This window comes from Lonchura striata, chromosome 5, assembly GCF_046129695.1.
Source record: "Lonchura striata isolate bLonStr1 chromosome 5, bLonStr1.mat, whole genome shotgun sequence".
Classification (NCBI taxonomy): domain Eukaryota; kingdom Metazoa; phylum Chordata; class Aves; order Passeriformes; family Estrildidae; genus Lonchura; species Lonchura striata.
Window position 1 is genome coordinate 7500175 of NC_134607.1, and position 14598 is coordinate 7514772.

Here is a 14598-nt window from a genome sequence, read left to right on the forward strand (position 1 = left end):
CAGTTAGTAAGACTAAAACCTTTGCTGCAGAAAACTTTGTAGCCAGGAAATTTGCTTCTATTTTAAGAATGCTGGAAAAATACTCTTCTTATAGCAGGGGGAGAAAATAATGTGGAAATATATTTTTGTTAAAGGTCTCACTCTGAACAAATATACATTGCTGAGGCAAAAATTCTGACCAAAAGATGTTTATTTACAGGTAACATTCTCTCAGCAAATAAAAAAATGTAAGTTTTGATACATTGAGCTGACAGTAGCAAGGACCTTTATCTACCTGCAGATTTCAACTACTGGCTGAGGCAGGTACGTATTTCCAGCAATGTAAAACCAATGGAAAATATGGAATGGCATGTATACTTCAAAGGGAAGTGTGCTCCTCTGTGCATTTTTACCAAGATCCAAGGGTTTTGCTTGCTTACCTCAATTGCTGACTGCTGGTGTTTGTCGTGGTTTGACACGGGAAAAGAATTTTCTTGGAAGGAAGAGGTCAGTCCAGTCAGGTTTGGATACTGACACTTGGGGTGACCAATTGAAGGTGGACACACCTCTGAGAACACAGAGGGGTTAAAAGCAGAATTCCCAGGAGAACTCGCTCTCTTTGGTTCTGGTCATCAGAGGGTACAGACCTCCCCTGCCCAGTCATGAGCTGGGTGGGGAAGGGGAAGCCATGTGGCCTGCAGAGGTAGGCCAGGGAGGAAGGGTCTGGAACCGAGCTGGGCCAGCTCCTGCGGACGGAAGGGTGGAAAACGTCTGAGATGTCTTTGTTCCCCGACCCCCAACCTAGAGGGAAAAGAGATAGAGAGCCTGCAGACACCTGGCAGTTTGCTGGCAGAGAAGGAGGAGGGGGGGGGAAGATGCCCAGCGTGGGAGATGGGAGACTGAGTCCTGGGCCGAGATTTCAGCCGTCCGGGGAGTCCGGGAATTTTAACCCTTTCCTGGGAAATGAAGGCTTTGTGAAATATTGCTCCTCCTCAATTTGAAGGAAAGAGAGACAGCCGGGGACCTTAGCTGTTACGGAAAAAAGGTTGGGGGCAGATGATCGAGTGGCTGTTGGCTGGACTCTTCTTGTTAACCATAGACTGAACCAACTTCTCCTCCAAGAGAGACTGCATTTTAGGGGGATGCAATGGTGAGCCAAGAGACTCCTCCAGCAACTACCAGTTCAGGAATGAACAGAGATCAGCGGAGGAGGGTGTGAGGATGCCCTCTGTCTTCAGAGAAGAAGAGAAGGCGATCTCTGTTCTTGGACCCCCGGCTCCAGGGAAATGGGGGGGACTGTAGTCCCAAAATGAGACACTGGACTGTTGTTCCTGTTGGTCCTTAAGCAAGGGTGAGAAAGCATCCTTAAAGGGGCCCTATGAGCAGTCTCTGTCCACGCATGGTGGTGAAAGCACTGTGACATGGAGAGGAGAGTGTCACACTGGCAGATTCTCTCCGGGCAGTGCCACGTGTGACATGGAAACACAAGAGGTGGCAGCTGTGTTTCCATTGGTGTCTGTGGTGCAAGGGAGACTCCTCTCTCCCCTGATGGACTCAGTATGGATTATGTGGAAGGGTGAAGAATGGATTAAGGGTCCAAATGTGTCTTGCTGTGATTTATTGGAGTTGGGTGGGGGGAGGAGGAATGTTTGAAAGGTTTTAATTTTGAATTTTGTGTGAGTAGGTTCTACTTCAAAATTAAATTTCGTACATTTCGTTCAGGTTGGGAAGAAGATTTAGCAAATTTATGCTCCTGAGAAAAAGTGCCATGAAGAAATATTCATAGATTAAGTTGCTTTTCACTTTTACTAGCAGCTTTTGCTCTCAGTGCCTCACTGGTTGAAATATTCCTGAGTCTTTTAGCTCTAGATTCCCAGAACTGCTTGGGCTAGAGGTTCAGGATCATCTTATGCCAGTTAAAAATCATGCTGCAGCCTGCTCAGCTCTCTGTTGGTGCCGACACAAGCAGAACTGGAAATCGCTCATGCTGAACACCGTATTTGGGCTTTGGGTTTTGTGGGGGTTTTGGCTAGGTCAGTTTTCGAGCAGGTGAATTCCCTGCATCTGCTCCCCTCCATCCAGCAGTGGCATGGAGGAAACAGCAGCAGCACCCACCTGGAGGCAGGAGTGTTCCTTTGGGCAGTAGCACAAAGGGAGAGTTCCAGAGTGTGACCCTGAAAGAGTGTGGGCTCCTCAAGGAGAACTTCTATATCAGATCTGGTACTCCAGCACCTCAGAGTCCACAGCAGCGCCACACCACTGCACACTGTTAACAGCTGCTCACACCAGATCCTGCCTGATCTTCTCGATATAACACCCAGCACCTACTTCTAGAGGCTGTGAGAAGCTCTCCCTGTAGTCAGAAATAGTTCTGACTTACTGGATAAGCTTATTTTTCTTCCAAACTGTGCATGCTTGCACCTGTCCTCTGTTCTCTGCCTGGTTTCCTCTTTTTCAGATCAACAGCCCTCCTGTTTCCTGTGGCTAGCCTGCTTCTCACCAGGATTTTCCTTACCTTCTCCTGCCTTTGATTTTTGGCAATCCTGCTCTGAAACCCACCTTGCTGGAAATAACTTTCTCCCACATGATGGGTGGTTTCTTCTGTCATGGAGGAGAAGAATGGGGGAAGATGATTTATAGATGGGCATCATTCCACAGAGTGTTTTGTGTAATAGCAAAACTCTTCCCAAACCCTCTAGCTTCCAGCCCCCGTCCTGCCCAAAGGCTGCACATCCAAGCCTCCTTAAGATGATGAAGCCATGGAGGAGATCTGTGGAATGTTGCAAGAACCAATGCAGGGTGACAGCTGAATATGGTCACTGTTCAGTCCCTTCCCATCCACTTTAAGTCACTTCAAGTGACTTTCACTTTCACTTCCTGACTGCGTGGAAAGTTCTCTGCTCACCTGTGACTAACATGACTAGATCACTAATTTGCAAAAGAACAATCTTTAGCCTTCTGCAAATGCAGTGAGACACAGAAGTGCATGGATTAGTGCAGCTTAGGCACTTATTGCAGTCACCTGTCTTTCAAAATTCTCTAAAGGCACTGATTGTGCCTGAAGATGGCAGCTTTAGGAAAGCTGATGGTGTGGGAACTCAAAATGTCTCTCAGACATTTTTAGAGGTTCCAGGCCTTGGTCAGAAGCATTCTAGACCCTGGCAGACAGCTGAAAAACAACTGTGATTTTGAGTTTGAGCCATGGAATGAATTACCAACTTTGGAGGTGGAACAAGCAATCACAAAAGGTTAGATAGTATAGTATAAGTAGTTACGAAGTAGAGGGGAAATTTTTTTAGTATTGTACAGGGGGGTTTTAACACATGTACAGGGGGGTTTTCACTTTGTACATGGGGGTCAGAAGTTCTAAGATGGAGGAAAGTGGGCTGATCCCATCCTTCTTCCTTCTTCTTCCTTACCTCCATGTTCTTGGTGATGTTGGCACATCCTTCTACTCACAGATTGAGTAGAAAAACACTTGGCAACGTAGGTAGTAGGTATTGGGGAATAATTGTAAACATGTTATACGTAATATATCTTATAAAAGATAGCAGCAACCCTGGGCGGAGGGAGAGACGAAGAAGACAGCAGATAGAGAGGATGTCAGTGTGTGTGTGCCTCTACCCAGGCCGCTGATCAAATAGCTGCAGTCCAAGAACATAATCTGTTAGATAACTAGCAATAAACTGCCTTGAGACCGAACAGCTAAGCCTGCGGAGTTTTTCTTTGGAAGCACGGGTTGGAGGAGGAATTTCACCACCACATGTGGCCCCAAAACAAGGCTGGGGTTCTCACATGATGGGATCCTACACACAGTCCTCCTTTTGGTTCCCCCCTGCTATGGCACACACAAGTGAGCCACTTGTGACTCCTCTGCAGAATTACAACTTACATATCATGACTGTTTTAAAATAAACCATCCATTCTTGTTTCCATGCTATCACTTATCCCAAAAGTTATCTATCCCATAATGCACCAAGTTTCAAGTACTATGACCACAATTCAAGCTCTCCCCACCACCCATCCTAGCTGGAGCACACACCAGTGGGGCACTTCTCCACCCTCAGAAGTGCCAGACAGCAGCAGGGTAATCCAAAACTGCCACCACCAGTGCCAGCCTGCAGGGTGGGAAGGAGGTGGCCATGCCAGCAGCCAGCTCTCACAAAGTTCCTGTGTCTCACTGCTCACTGCTGCAGGAGCTGGCTCCACAGCCCTGGTGGGACTCTGCTGTGTCCCTGTGGGACACACTGATGTGCCCCCATTCAGCTCACCATGAACTGCCTCACTGCTGGTGTCATGGCATGGTGGGGATCTAACTTCAGCAGCTGCCATATCCCTGCTTTTCTTCACCTAAATCCAGTGGGGACAGAGGTGTCACAGAAACATGCAGGCTTGACACAGCAGAACAAGGTAAGAAGAAATGTCAGCAATGTGACCAGGAAACAAGGCTAAGTTCTTTGCCCACATTAATCACAAAGACTTCAGCATGCAGGAGCTTCTTCCCTTTCTTCCCTTTCTTCAAAGGTAGGTCATGATTTGTCTCTTGAGCACCATGGTGTAGGTACTTTCACTTTCCTTCTTCCACATTCGCTGCCTAGTCTCCCTTTGGCATATCAGCACCATCACAGGCAGGAATCAACCCAAGGTGACCATATCAGTGGATCAAGGTCATTTTAAATCAGCAGGTGTCACTGCATTATGCTGTGCAAGGCAGGTACATCCCCATTCCAGGCTAGAGACAGGGTGAATGCTAAAGCTTGGCACTGCTTCTGGGGAAAGAATAGCTCCTAACAAAAAAACTATGCCCCCAAAACAATCAGGGGATTGATACTGGTTCACTGCATTACAAAGTGTTCTAAAGCTACAACTAAAACTGAACAAACATTTTTTAAAAATTGTACCGAAGAGTAAGTTATTCAGTGTGAATTCAAAAGACATTCCACCATTCATTACAGGACCACACAGCTGGTCTCAAGGCTGTACTCCAAGATATAGGCAGGGTAAATTTGTTGCTTCTCAAAGATGACAAAGATGGAAGGGTCTGTCAAGTCATCCACGCAGCTGTCATAAAGTCTGTTTGAATTTTCGTCCCTGGGTGGAGGGCGGCAGTACTCAGGGTTCCCCCGCACGAAGTCCCCAACGAGAACCTGAGCTACGAACATGTTGTAGCGCCCGCCGAGAGGGGAACAATACTCATGGGAATAGCTCGCATCTCTGGCAAAGTAGCTTCCTAGGGAGCAGAAAATGCCACAGGTCAGTCAATACACCAGCCAAGGAACAAACATGTGCTAACAGCACCTTGGCAGCCAGCAATCCAACAACCCCAGCTAGCCTGACAGCGTGTGGGAACATTCTTGCCAGGTGTTCCCACAGTGGCTTATTGTGAAGTACTGACAAACTCCAGTCCACATTTCACCATCAGCCTGCCAGTCCCACCTGTCCAAGAGCAGGTACCTGAGGCAAAGAGAGGTGTTTTTAGCCCTTCATGGAATGGGATTGCTGCTGTGTCTGCTACCTAATGCAATGTAGATATACACAGGTGAGACTGTACAGGAGTACATGGGTCAGGAACCACCAGTCACTTCATAATACACATCCCCCAGCCTGGCTGGGGTCTGCAGTCCCTGCTGCTACAACTCCTACACCCTTCTGCACTTGTACCTTTTCCATACATTGTCCCATGAGTTCCACAGAGTCTCCAGTCAAAGTTCTGCTCACAAATGGCAGACACATGGGATGGACTCGTGCCATGGAACAGGAGCCTCTCATTCACCCCTTTCAGTTGATGGAGCTTCTTCATCTTTTCTTTTTGCCTAGAGACAACAACAATAAAAAAAGAGAACTACTTGTTTTCCTGGTTCAAACAAGGAAAATTTCCCAACTCCACTCCTCCTACTTCTGGGTCGTGGAGGAACAGTGACACAAGCCACTCTCAGTGGGTTTACTGCCCACTTTGCACTTCTGCTGGTACCCTGCTGCACAGCTGGCTCCTGCCAGCAAAACAAAAAGTTCTCAGCAGCACTATGGACTGTGTCACCCACAACTTCACGCCACATGCGAGAGTAAAGAGACAAACATCTCTTGACTAGGAATTGGTCAGTTCCCATGTTACATAAATCCTGAATACATAAATATCATTATAAAACTGAGCTGTATGAAGCCACAGTGAAGATTTTTTTTTCCTGTCTCCTATGTGGAAGAGGCTAAAACCAAAAGAATAAACCTGAAACACCAAAGCTCAGTTATGATGAAGGAAAGGAATTTACTTTTTGAATAACACTAGTAAGAATCACACATATATCTTGCTAGGGATGAAAGGCTCATTTCTACACACACAAAAGAACACAGATGCAACACCAACAACTCAGTCACAGAGAGAGCAGCCCCAGTCCCCTTCCAGGACTGTCCCAGAGAAGCCTCAGAGAGACAGGTTTTGGGGCAGTTATTAAGTCTGTGCCACCAGCCAGACCTGGGCAGAGAGATATGTGGCAGCCTCACCTCTGCTAGACTGCTGAATTTGGCAGCTCCAAATGTAGACTATGGAGGGCAACAGGTCAGGAATACCAGTCTTCTCATACAGTAAGGATAATGAAATAAAATAGATACAAACCACCGAAAAATGTCCCAAAGTGTTGGATTCTGAATCCTCTGCAGTTGGTTGATGCAGTAATTTTTCATTGTCTTCTGAAACAGACTCTTGATTTTTCTATATTCTTGGGAATCACTGCTGAGCTGTATCAACTGAAAATTTTTAAAGCACTAAAAATAAGGTATTACTGAGAGCAATAACTCCAGTCCCTCCAAAGGACTCATCAATCTTCTCACATCTACTGAAAATCCCTACCACAAAAATCACAAGCTTCTTCAGTTTTTCCCATTAACCCTCCTTTACCATTGTTCCCCAAGTGGAAGCACAGGCACTGGCTGAGAGAAACCAGTGCACCCCTATATGAGCTTCCTTTTGAGGATGAACCTCCACATCTGGACTATTTTTAGCTCAGAGTAACCTAAAATTGAAATGCACAGCAGCATTCAGGCTGAAGCAGAGTGAAAGTTTCACCTTAATCTGACACTCTAGCTCCTTCCCTACAGGGCTATGTTGCAGTTTTACCACAGCAGATAACATCCTGCCCCAAACTAACAGAGGAAATACCATTGTAAGATCCAATTAATCTGGTTTATCAGGGGATGAAGTGCCTTGGGAGAGTGCAAAGGACAGGTATGACCAGCAAAGGCCTTTCCTACTCTATCATAGGGGAGATAACACCATATCACTCTCAGAGAGCCTCCCAGGAAATGCATGTCTGTTCTGAATATGAAACTGTCAGTCTTCTCTCACATCATAGCTGCTTATTTTACAAGACACATGTAAAAACTGGTAACATCTCAATTGCCTTGAATTATGCTCTTGGAAAAATCAGTACAGGAGAGAGCTCTCCCCACCCACTGGAGACCTGGAAAGTCCTACCTTGTACCCGATATCAGGTAGTGCAGTTTGGTCCCACTGTGGAGGATAGACAGGATGCGACAGAGTCATGTTTTGGCTACAGAATAGAAAAAAGAGCCAGTCAGCTGGTGATACTCCTAACCAACTCCCCCTTCTGGGGAATCTAACCACAGGCTCCAAAGGATTCCTCAGGCATCCATTCACGAGCTGTAGTTTTTCTTTTTGAATTAACACACCTTAGGTTGAACCAACACTTTAATGGAACCCTCAGCTTCCCATGCACTGTCTGCTGGTGAGTTTCTAAAGCAGAGACAGCTCTTACTAAAAATCAGTAGCACAAATAACATTTATAGCAGATGTGCTCAAATTCCGTTAAGCTGAACTTCTGTTAGAAAAAGCCATGAGATAGGGTATCTCAAGTAAGTGCCTGTAATTCACTTAATTTCAGTGGATTTGCCTGTTCTGATTTTCAGTTTATCCTCAGCTTTCCAAGGGATGACATCCACATGCACCACAGCTCTTGGGATTGGCAGCCTCTTGCTCCTAATTGCTGCACAGTTATTTATAAGTGCTGGGGCATAAATCAAGGAATAAAAATTCCCGGAACAGTTGTGTCAGCCTTGTGTGGCAGATCTGCTCTAGTGGTTTTTCACAGATGCCAGAGACTGCCAGAAAACATCCCTCCAGAGAGTTTTACAGAAGCGTTGCATAATTTACAAATACTGTCAGTGCAAAATGTACTGTTAAACCAGTCAGGAAAAGGTATCTAAAAATTAATTTAATAAATATAAAATTGCATTCTAGGCAGGTAGGAGGAACTTTATAGCAGAAAGGTGCTGTCCTCTAGAGACATTACTAAACAATGAATGTGTATTACCTTCCATCTTGTCCATCTTCAGACTGCTTAGGCAGTCGAATAACACTTCTTTGAGTTTTAAAGAGCACATTTGTTTGGACCATGTCTTGAAAGAAAAACACAATAACTCAATAAGGAGATAATTCATTGTCTAGGGACAGGCTCTTTCATGTTAAGTAAAAATAAAAGAGGAGATAGCTCTGAATATTGCATTGTGGTGCTCTCTCTATCCCACCCAACCAGTGCAAACTTCATTCCCACTTGCACTGCTCCTACTTGGAGATCAGCAAGGTCAACCACCTGCTAGCACAGGCTGTGAAACTTGAAGGCAACCAAGCACCAACTGCACCTGCACTGGAATTCACATCCAGGCTGCTGGCCAGAGAAAACCACATCAGATGGCAGGCCTACAGCAAGAAAGAGTTTTCAGTGTAATGGGGGCCACAAACCTGGCTTTCCTGGCAGCACAGGGCTGCTCCATGGTGCTAAAAGCAAAGCCTGCCCTCCCTTCTTGGTCCTGTAATAATATCATAGAGCACATGCTGGGTGACATGGCTAATTATCCATTGTTTCCTCCTTTAAACACCACTCTTTACTCATGCCAGGAAACATTTAAAGTTTGGAAAGCTAACAGGAGTTTTAAGATGGGTAAATAAATTAGAAACAGAAAAGCATTTTTAATTTTCCCATTTCTCTCTCTATATAACCAGCCCTGAATTTTTGTTTGCTGCACTGTGCTTTCTCTCCCCGTAAGCAGCTTGCAAGATGTTCACAATAGGCTCACTTCTTCACCTTTTAACTTTTCAGTGCCTTTTTTTTTTTTTTTTTTTTCCCTCCCTGATTTCTAATTTTTCCTTTTCAGGTGTATAAACACAAATGTATAAGCCAAGGTGCCATGAAGCAATTACTCTCAACTCTTCTTCTGAATGTACAATATTGTCAGGTATGATTTTTGACTATAGATGCCCAAGTATAGAAGCTCAAGTGGGGCATCTGAAAACTTTAGAGAAATTTACCTACTGCTCAATTTCTGCTTGGAGAAAATTTACAGGAGGAAAAAGAGCTGTTCAAAGTGATGCAGTTATGGTGTGAAAACCTTCAAGCCAGCTGCACTGTGTAATGAACTTCAATCAGGGAGATACTTCACCTGCAAAGTCTAACTTATACTGCTGAGAACCAGCCCTGAAAATAATAACACCATTCTTGTCAGCTTGATATTCATTCTCCAGAAATGCAGATGTTACAGTGGCAGTGACATGACCTGGGTGCTGCAGAAAGAACAAGGAAATTATACCTGTTAGAAACCACCTTTGGTTTAGGTGTCACTGTGGGGAAATATCAATGTTTCCCCAGGCCTCTGTGACAGGAGGATGTTTGAAGTAAGTCTCTACAGCTTCAAGCACTTTGTTCTACAGAGATGGAGGGGGTACCCCACCGAGAACAGCTGCTTCTAACAGCAGTAACAAAGCAGCCTTCAGCCTGTGTGGTCAGCTCCAGACAAATAATGTTTGTCAGCTATGGAAAATGCACCCACTTCCCAAGCCAGACCCTTGAAAGCTTTCACAGAGTTCCAGTCCTGCTTTGAGGGACAATTAAGAAGACAATTCCACCCAGGCATTGGAGCAGCACTGCTAGGGCACCCAGCGGCACATGTAGAACACACCAGCTGCAGAACAACACACTCTAAAGAACTCTCCAAAGATGGCTTAACAAAAGCTTTTGGCACGAACAGCAGATGAATTTCACCTCTTTCCCATACTCAATCCACTGCTTGGAATCGTTGAGCCAACACCAGACATACTCCATTTTCAGGAGCAAACAGGTGAGTCGGGAGACAACACAAGTGCAGAAGAGCTGATGGGCACCTGGCTGCTTACTCTGCCCTGCACTGGAAAAGAAATCCAGATCAAAGCACGGGTCTTTTCCAAAGCTGTCAAATTGTACAGCATCCCTGGCCTGATCAGAAATCTATTCACTTCTCAAAAAAAGAGATCCCCCTCCAGCTGGAAAGTGCAGGTGTGCCCCAGAACTGAGGAGTTGGTGTTTATGGTGCATGGTAAGCACCATATGAAGAAAGGACCCTGACCTCTCTGGCTTGGACCTGTGCCACTGATTTTCCCTAAAATGTATCTATCTTCCTAAAAAACACATTTTAAGAAAATACACTTGACACCAAGATTCCCCTGCAGCCCATAGAGGTGGCCATGGTGAGACAGCTGTGTCCCCGCAGCTGTGGAGGTCCATGGAGCAGAGATCCACACTGCAGCCCATGGAGAAGGCCATGCTGCAGCATGTGGACAGGCCCTGAGGGAAGCTGAAGTCCACGGAGAAAAACCCGTGCTAGAGCACGTTTATCCTGAAGGACTGCAGCCCACAGGAAATGAACATGCTGAAGCAGGGGACATTTTTGAGAATGATGGAGGAGTAGATGGCAAATCTTACAGACTGAGGACAACATCCATTTCCCTTCCCCTCTGCGTTACTTTGGTAAGAGAGGGTAGAAAAGTCAGGAATGAAGGAGTGAAGCTGAACCTGGGAGTCCATGGAGAGGGGGAATAATTTTATTTTCTCACAATTTAAATCTATTTTAATTGGCAATAAATTAACTTCCCCCAAGTCGAGTCTGTCTTGCCCAATGTTCACCTTGGCTTTATCTTAGCTCATGAACTTTCCCATTTTATTTTGTCCCTGCTGTCCTGTTGAGGATAGGGAGTGAGAAAGTAGCTTTCACTTGGAGGAGGGGATATCATTACTTACCAGCAAAGTGTCTATTCTGCACTCTATCCTAGACACAGCACCTACAAAGAGAAGAAAATGAAACAGGTAGCCACCAATAATTCCAGCTCATGGGATTTTACTTTGCTTCCTGCTGTGCTTCACCCTCCATTTAATCTCCCAGTTTTGGACCCAGACAACACTTTTTTAATGTATCTCACCAATTTACTGCCCCTGCAAGATTGCCTATCATGGATCACATATCCATAGCCAAAAGCTGCCAGCAGTTGAGCTTCCAAGGGTCTGTGACAGAGCTATTCTGAGCTGCCTGAAGAATCTGAACACGGTATTGAAACAGAAACTGGAAATGATCATGTATCCAGCTCTGACGCCCTTTGTACTTTGGCAGGGATCGACGGTATTTAGAGCAGGCCAATGAGAGGAAATCCTTACAGCAGCAGCTCCCTCACAGAGCTGTTTACAGTGCAAAGGTCCACAAAACAAAGACGTGGCAGCCCCAGAGTGCCAGAGCAAAGAGCGAGGAAGAACCTGGGTCTCCTTCACAGACAGACCTCGTTCCAGCACTGCCTGTATACGCAGCAACACTGGCCAGGCTTGTTCCTAGAAAAATGCTCCAAACTATTCTTCTCTCCCATTGCAGGGCATTCAAGAGATCCAGCACTACCAGGAGATTTGTTGGACATGGCTGTCCCTTTTTTTCCCCTCTGCACAGCACCACGACGCTGCTGCTATTGACACGGTTGAAGAATTTGAAGTTTGCAGATTGGAAGGGTGGAATTTGAGGAGGGAGGTGGGGAGAGGGGAAATGGAAAGGAAAGCAGGGAAGTGGGGAAGGATGACATTTCCAGGCAGTTTTTTCCACTGCTGCCCAACTCACTCTCCCCTCTACCCCCACTCCTGATAACCCCTGCTAAACCCTGCCAGCTCCCCTGCCTGGGGCTCCCAGTCTGCCCAAATCACATAAGCTTGCAGATATCTCCACTTGTGACCTACTTTCCTTTTCATTTTCCAGCATTTCTGCTCCATGCTGGGATTCTCCACGCAACAACTAACCCAAACTAGAAATAAACAGAGGTGAAGCACTTCAAAAGCAGATAGAAATGCTAGCCAGCAAGATAGAAATGTTTTGCCAGCAAGACTGGTAGTGTCCTTCACATTTTGCTGAAGATCTTGCTACATGGTCTTTTGCAACTCTTCATTTGCTTTTTATATGTTAATAAGAATAACTTTATATAGAGAAAATTTTATACTTAAAAAGCAACCTCATGCTATCTTTTCCCTTACACAAGAAAAAAGATGAATGAATGAAGATACAAACACAACTTACAACATGACGAAGTGCAAGCAGGTAACCCTCCAGCAGACCTGAAAGCCAAGCCCACAAGCTATGAAAACATGAACTTCCTGTGTGTCCAGCCCTCCCCTCTCAGTTGCACCCTGGGAAGGCTGTCAGAGCCCAGCATGTGTCACTTCCCTGGAACAGTTCTGTCCTTGGGCTGCCCAGTCACCCCCGTCAGGAGCTGAGGGCATCAGCCTTGTGCTTGCTAGGCTGGGTGAGGCTGCTCAACCCTTGCTCTGCATGGCAAAGGTGCCCCGAGTGCAGCATCACCTTCAAAAGCGAGCCACAGCTGGCCTGTGAGAGCTCCCTGTGAACTGCCCACAGCACATCTGGACCTCGCTGTCTCCCTCGCAGCCTCTCTGTGGGACCACGGGTGTCTCTCTGCCCCAGACCCTTAAGGAAGTGGGGCTGAGTAACATTAACATTTCCTTCTGGTTGTTGCGACAGACACATGCACATCTGCCAAGCATAGCCCAGGGCTTTGGCAGATACAGCTGCAAAATCAGTGTCACTGTGACCCAGCAGAGTTTATCCCTGCTTCTGGGCTCCTGTCATTGTTCTTACCTACAGCCAATTCCTCTCAGCCTTCCATTGGCTGGGATATTCAGGACTTTCTCCTTTCTATAAGGAGCAGCTTCTGTTGAGAATCATTCTTGGAAAGCCAACAGCTGGCATTGCCTTGCAAAGTGACTCCCCAAATCTCAGTGCAGGTACATCATTCACTCTGCTCTCCCCAGGGTTAGTGATGGCACAGGCGAGGGGTTTGCAGCAAGCAGAGCCACGCTGAGCCACACAAACCTGTGTGTGCCAAGCACAGAGTCCTGTGAGACAGGCTCACTGAGCCCTCAGAATCTGCACCATCCTAGGTGTTTGCGTTCCTGCACCTCGAAGTCTGATCCTCCTCTCTGCTCTTCCCAACACATATCAGACAAGGCTTAGGAGCTTTCCAGTCTGACCTCCAGCCTTCCAGAAGCTGACAGCATTTCACAGGAGAGCTCTCAGGCATAAAGCTTAACAACATGTCAAGAAGTCTTAATGATGCAAACTTGTTAAGCCGAAAGCATTTCTTTGACTTTTTTAAAATCTCAGATTGTATTCAGTTGAACCGCCCAGAACATATTTCTTTCTAGGTGATGCAGTCACACCAGATCAGCAGTGGCTGAAACACATAAATCTCCGAGTTTCCAGAAAGGGTACACTCTGAGTGCATTCCACAGATGTAGCATTAAAATAAACAAACCAACCCAACAACAACAAAACCCCTAGAGCACACACACACACAAACCAAACTAAAACAAAAAACAACAACACCACAAATGTGATTATGAACTCACTTTCTTTCACTTCTGACCATTCTTGAAGGTCTTAGAGCCACTGAGGCCTAAGTGTTTCAGTAGACATAAGATAGGAGCTTTAGGAAGAGCATTCTGGCTTGGTAGAAAATGTTTGCGTATCTTTGCTGTCTCTAAAAACAGACAGCTCTCCACAACTAGAAACTTGAGTTCACTCTAAACCGATACCTTCTATTTTTATCCCTTTTAATTGTAATGTCATCCATGGAGCAGTTGAACCTCTGATTTTTCAACCATGGTACTATATCTGTCTGCATTTGCAGTAACTGGGAATGGAACAGGTCTTGGAGCAGACATCCTATGTATAGCCCTACAAGGTTTTTTATTCCTGCACAGGCAGCAGAGGCACCCAAGTGTGGTTTCCCAGCATATGTCAATTGGCTTGTCCTTTATAAAGAAACCATGGTCCAGCAGGTAGCTTTACTTAGTTCCTCCCAGGAATTTCAATCCTTGTTCGCTTTTCCTCTTCAGAGGAAATAGACAAAGAAGGGACTTTCCACCTTGTGTCTGTGGCTCTGTGACATGCAGCAGCTCTGTTGCAATTTCAGACTGCTCCAAGGTTTAGTGTGGGAGTCCTGATGCTACAACATGTACACACTGTGCTCACATGGGTATTGCAGTCTGGGACCAGGCTGGCAGTACATCATGCTTTTACCTAAAGGTGTGTAAAATTCCCCAAACCAAAGTGGGTGGACCCATGAAATGTAGGGGTGATTGAGCTCACCTGGTTCTGCAAGGTCTTCTGCAGGTTCGCCTCCCAGCCACCCATACTGGGTCCTGGCCCACCACTGAGGTGCTGTGGGAAGGTGTGCCAGGCAGTTCAGCTTCAGCAAAACCTGGCACGAGGAGGGACTGGCTCTTGTCTGGGATCCAGGAAGCATTTCCATAT

At 46.0% G+C, this 14598-nt stretch overlaps 1 protein-coding gene across 2 annotated transcripts; it reads right to left on the minus strand.

The window, feature by feature from the left end:
• Positions 1 to 1582: 1582 nt before the first annotated feature.
• On the minus strand, positions 1583 to 14454 carry LOC110472954 (protein mono-ADP-ribosyltransferase PARP12). 2 transcript variants are annotated; one of them, XM_021535125.2, is made up of 10 exons: positions 14434 to 14454; positions 12346 to 12383; positions 11040 to 11080; positions 10029 to 10170; positions 9430 to 9550; positions 8304 to 8388; positions 7448 to 7523; positions 6590 to 6720; positions 5641 to 5792; positions 1583 to 5209 (listed from the first exon to the last, which is right to left on the minus strand). In XM_021535125.2, the coding sequence occupies exons 4-10, from the start codon at positions 10086 to 10088 to the stop codon at positions 4929 to 4931; spliced, it is 906 nt and encodes a 301-aa protein (XP_021390800.1). In that variant the 5' UTR covers positions 10089 to 10170; positions 11040 to 11080; positions 12346 to 12383; positions 14434 to 14454; the 3' UTR covers positions 1583 to 4928. The 2 variants fall into 2 exon arrangements, with proteins under 2 accessions (XP_021390800.1, XP_021390801.1); XM_021535126.2 differs by lacking the exons at positions 12346 to 12383; positions 14434 to 14454 and adding an exon at positions 11219 to 11493.
• Positions 14455 to 14598: the final 144 nt, after the last annotated feature.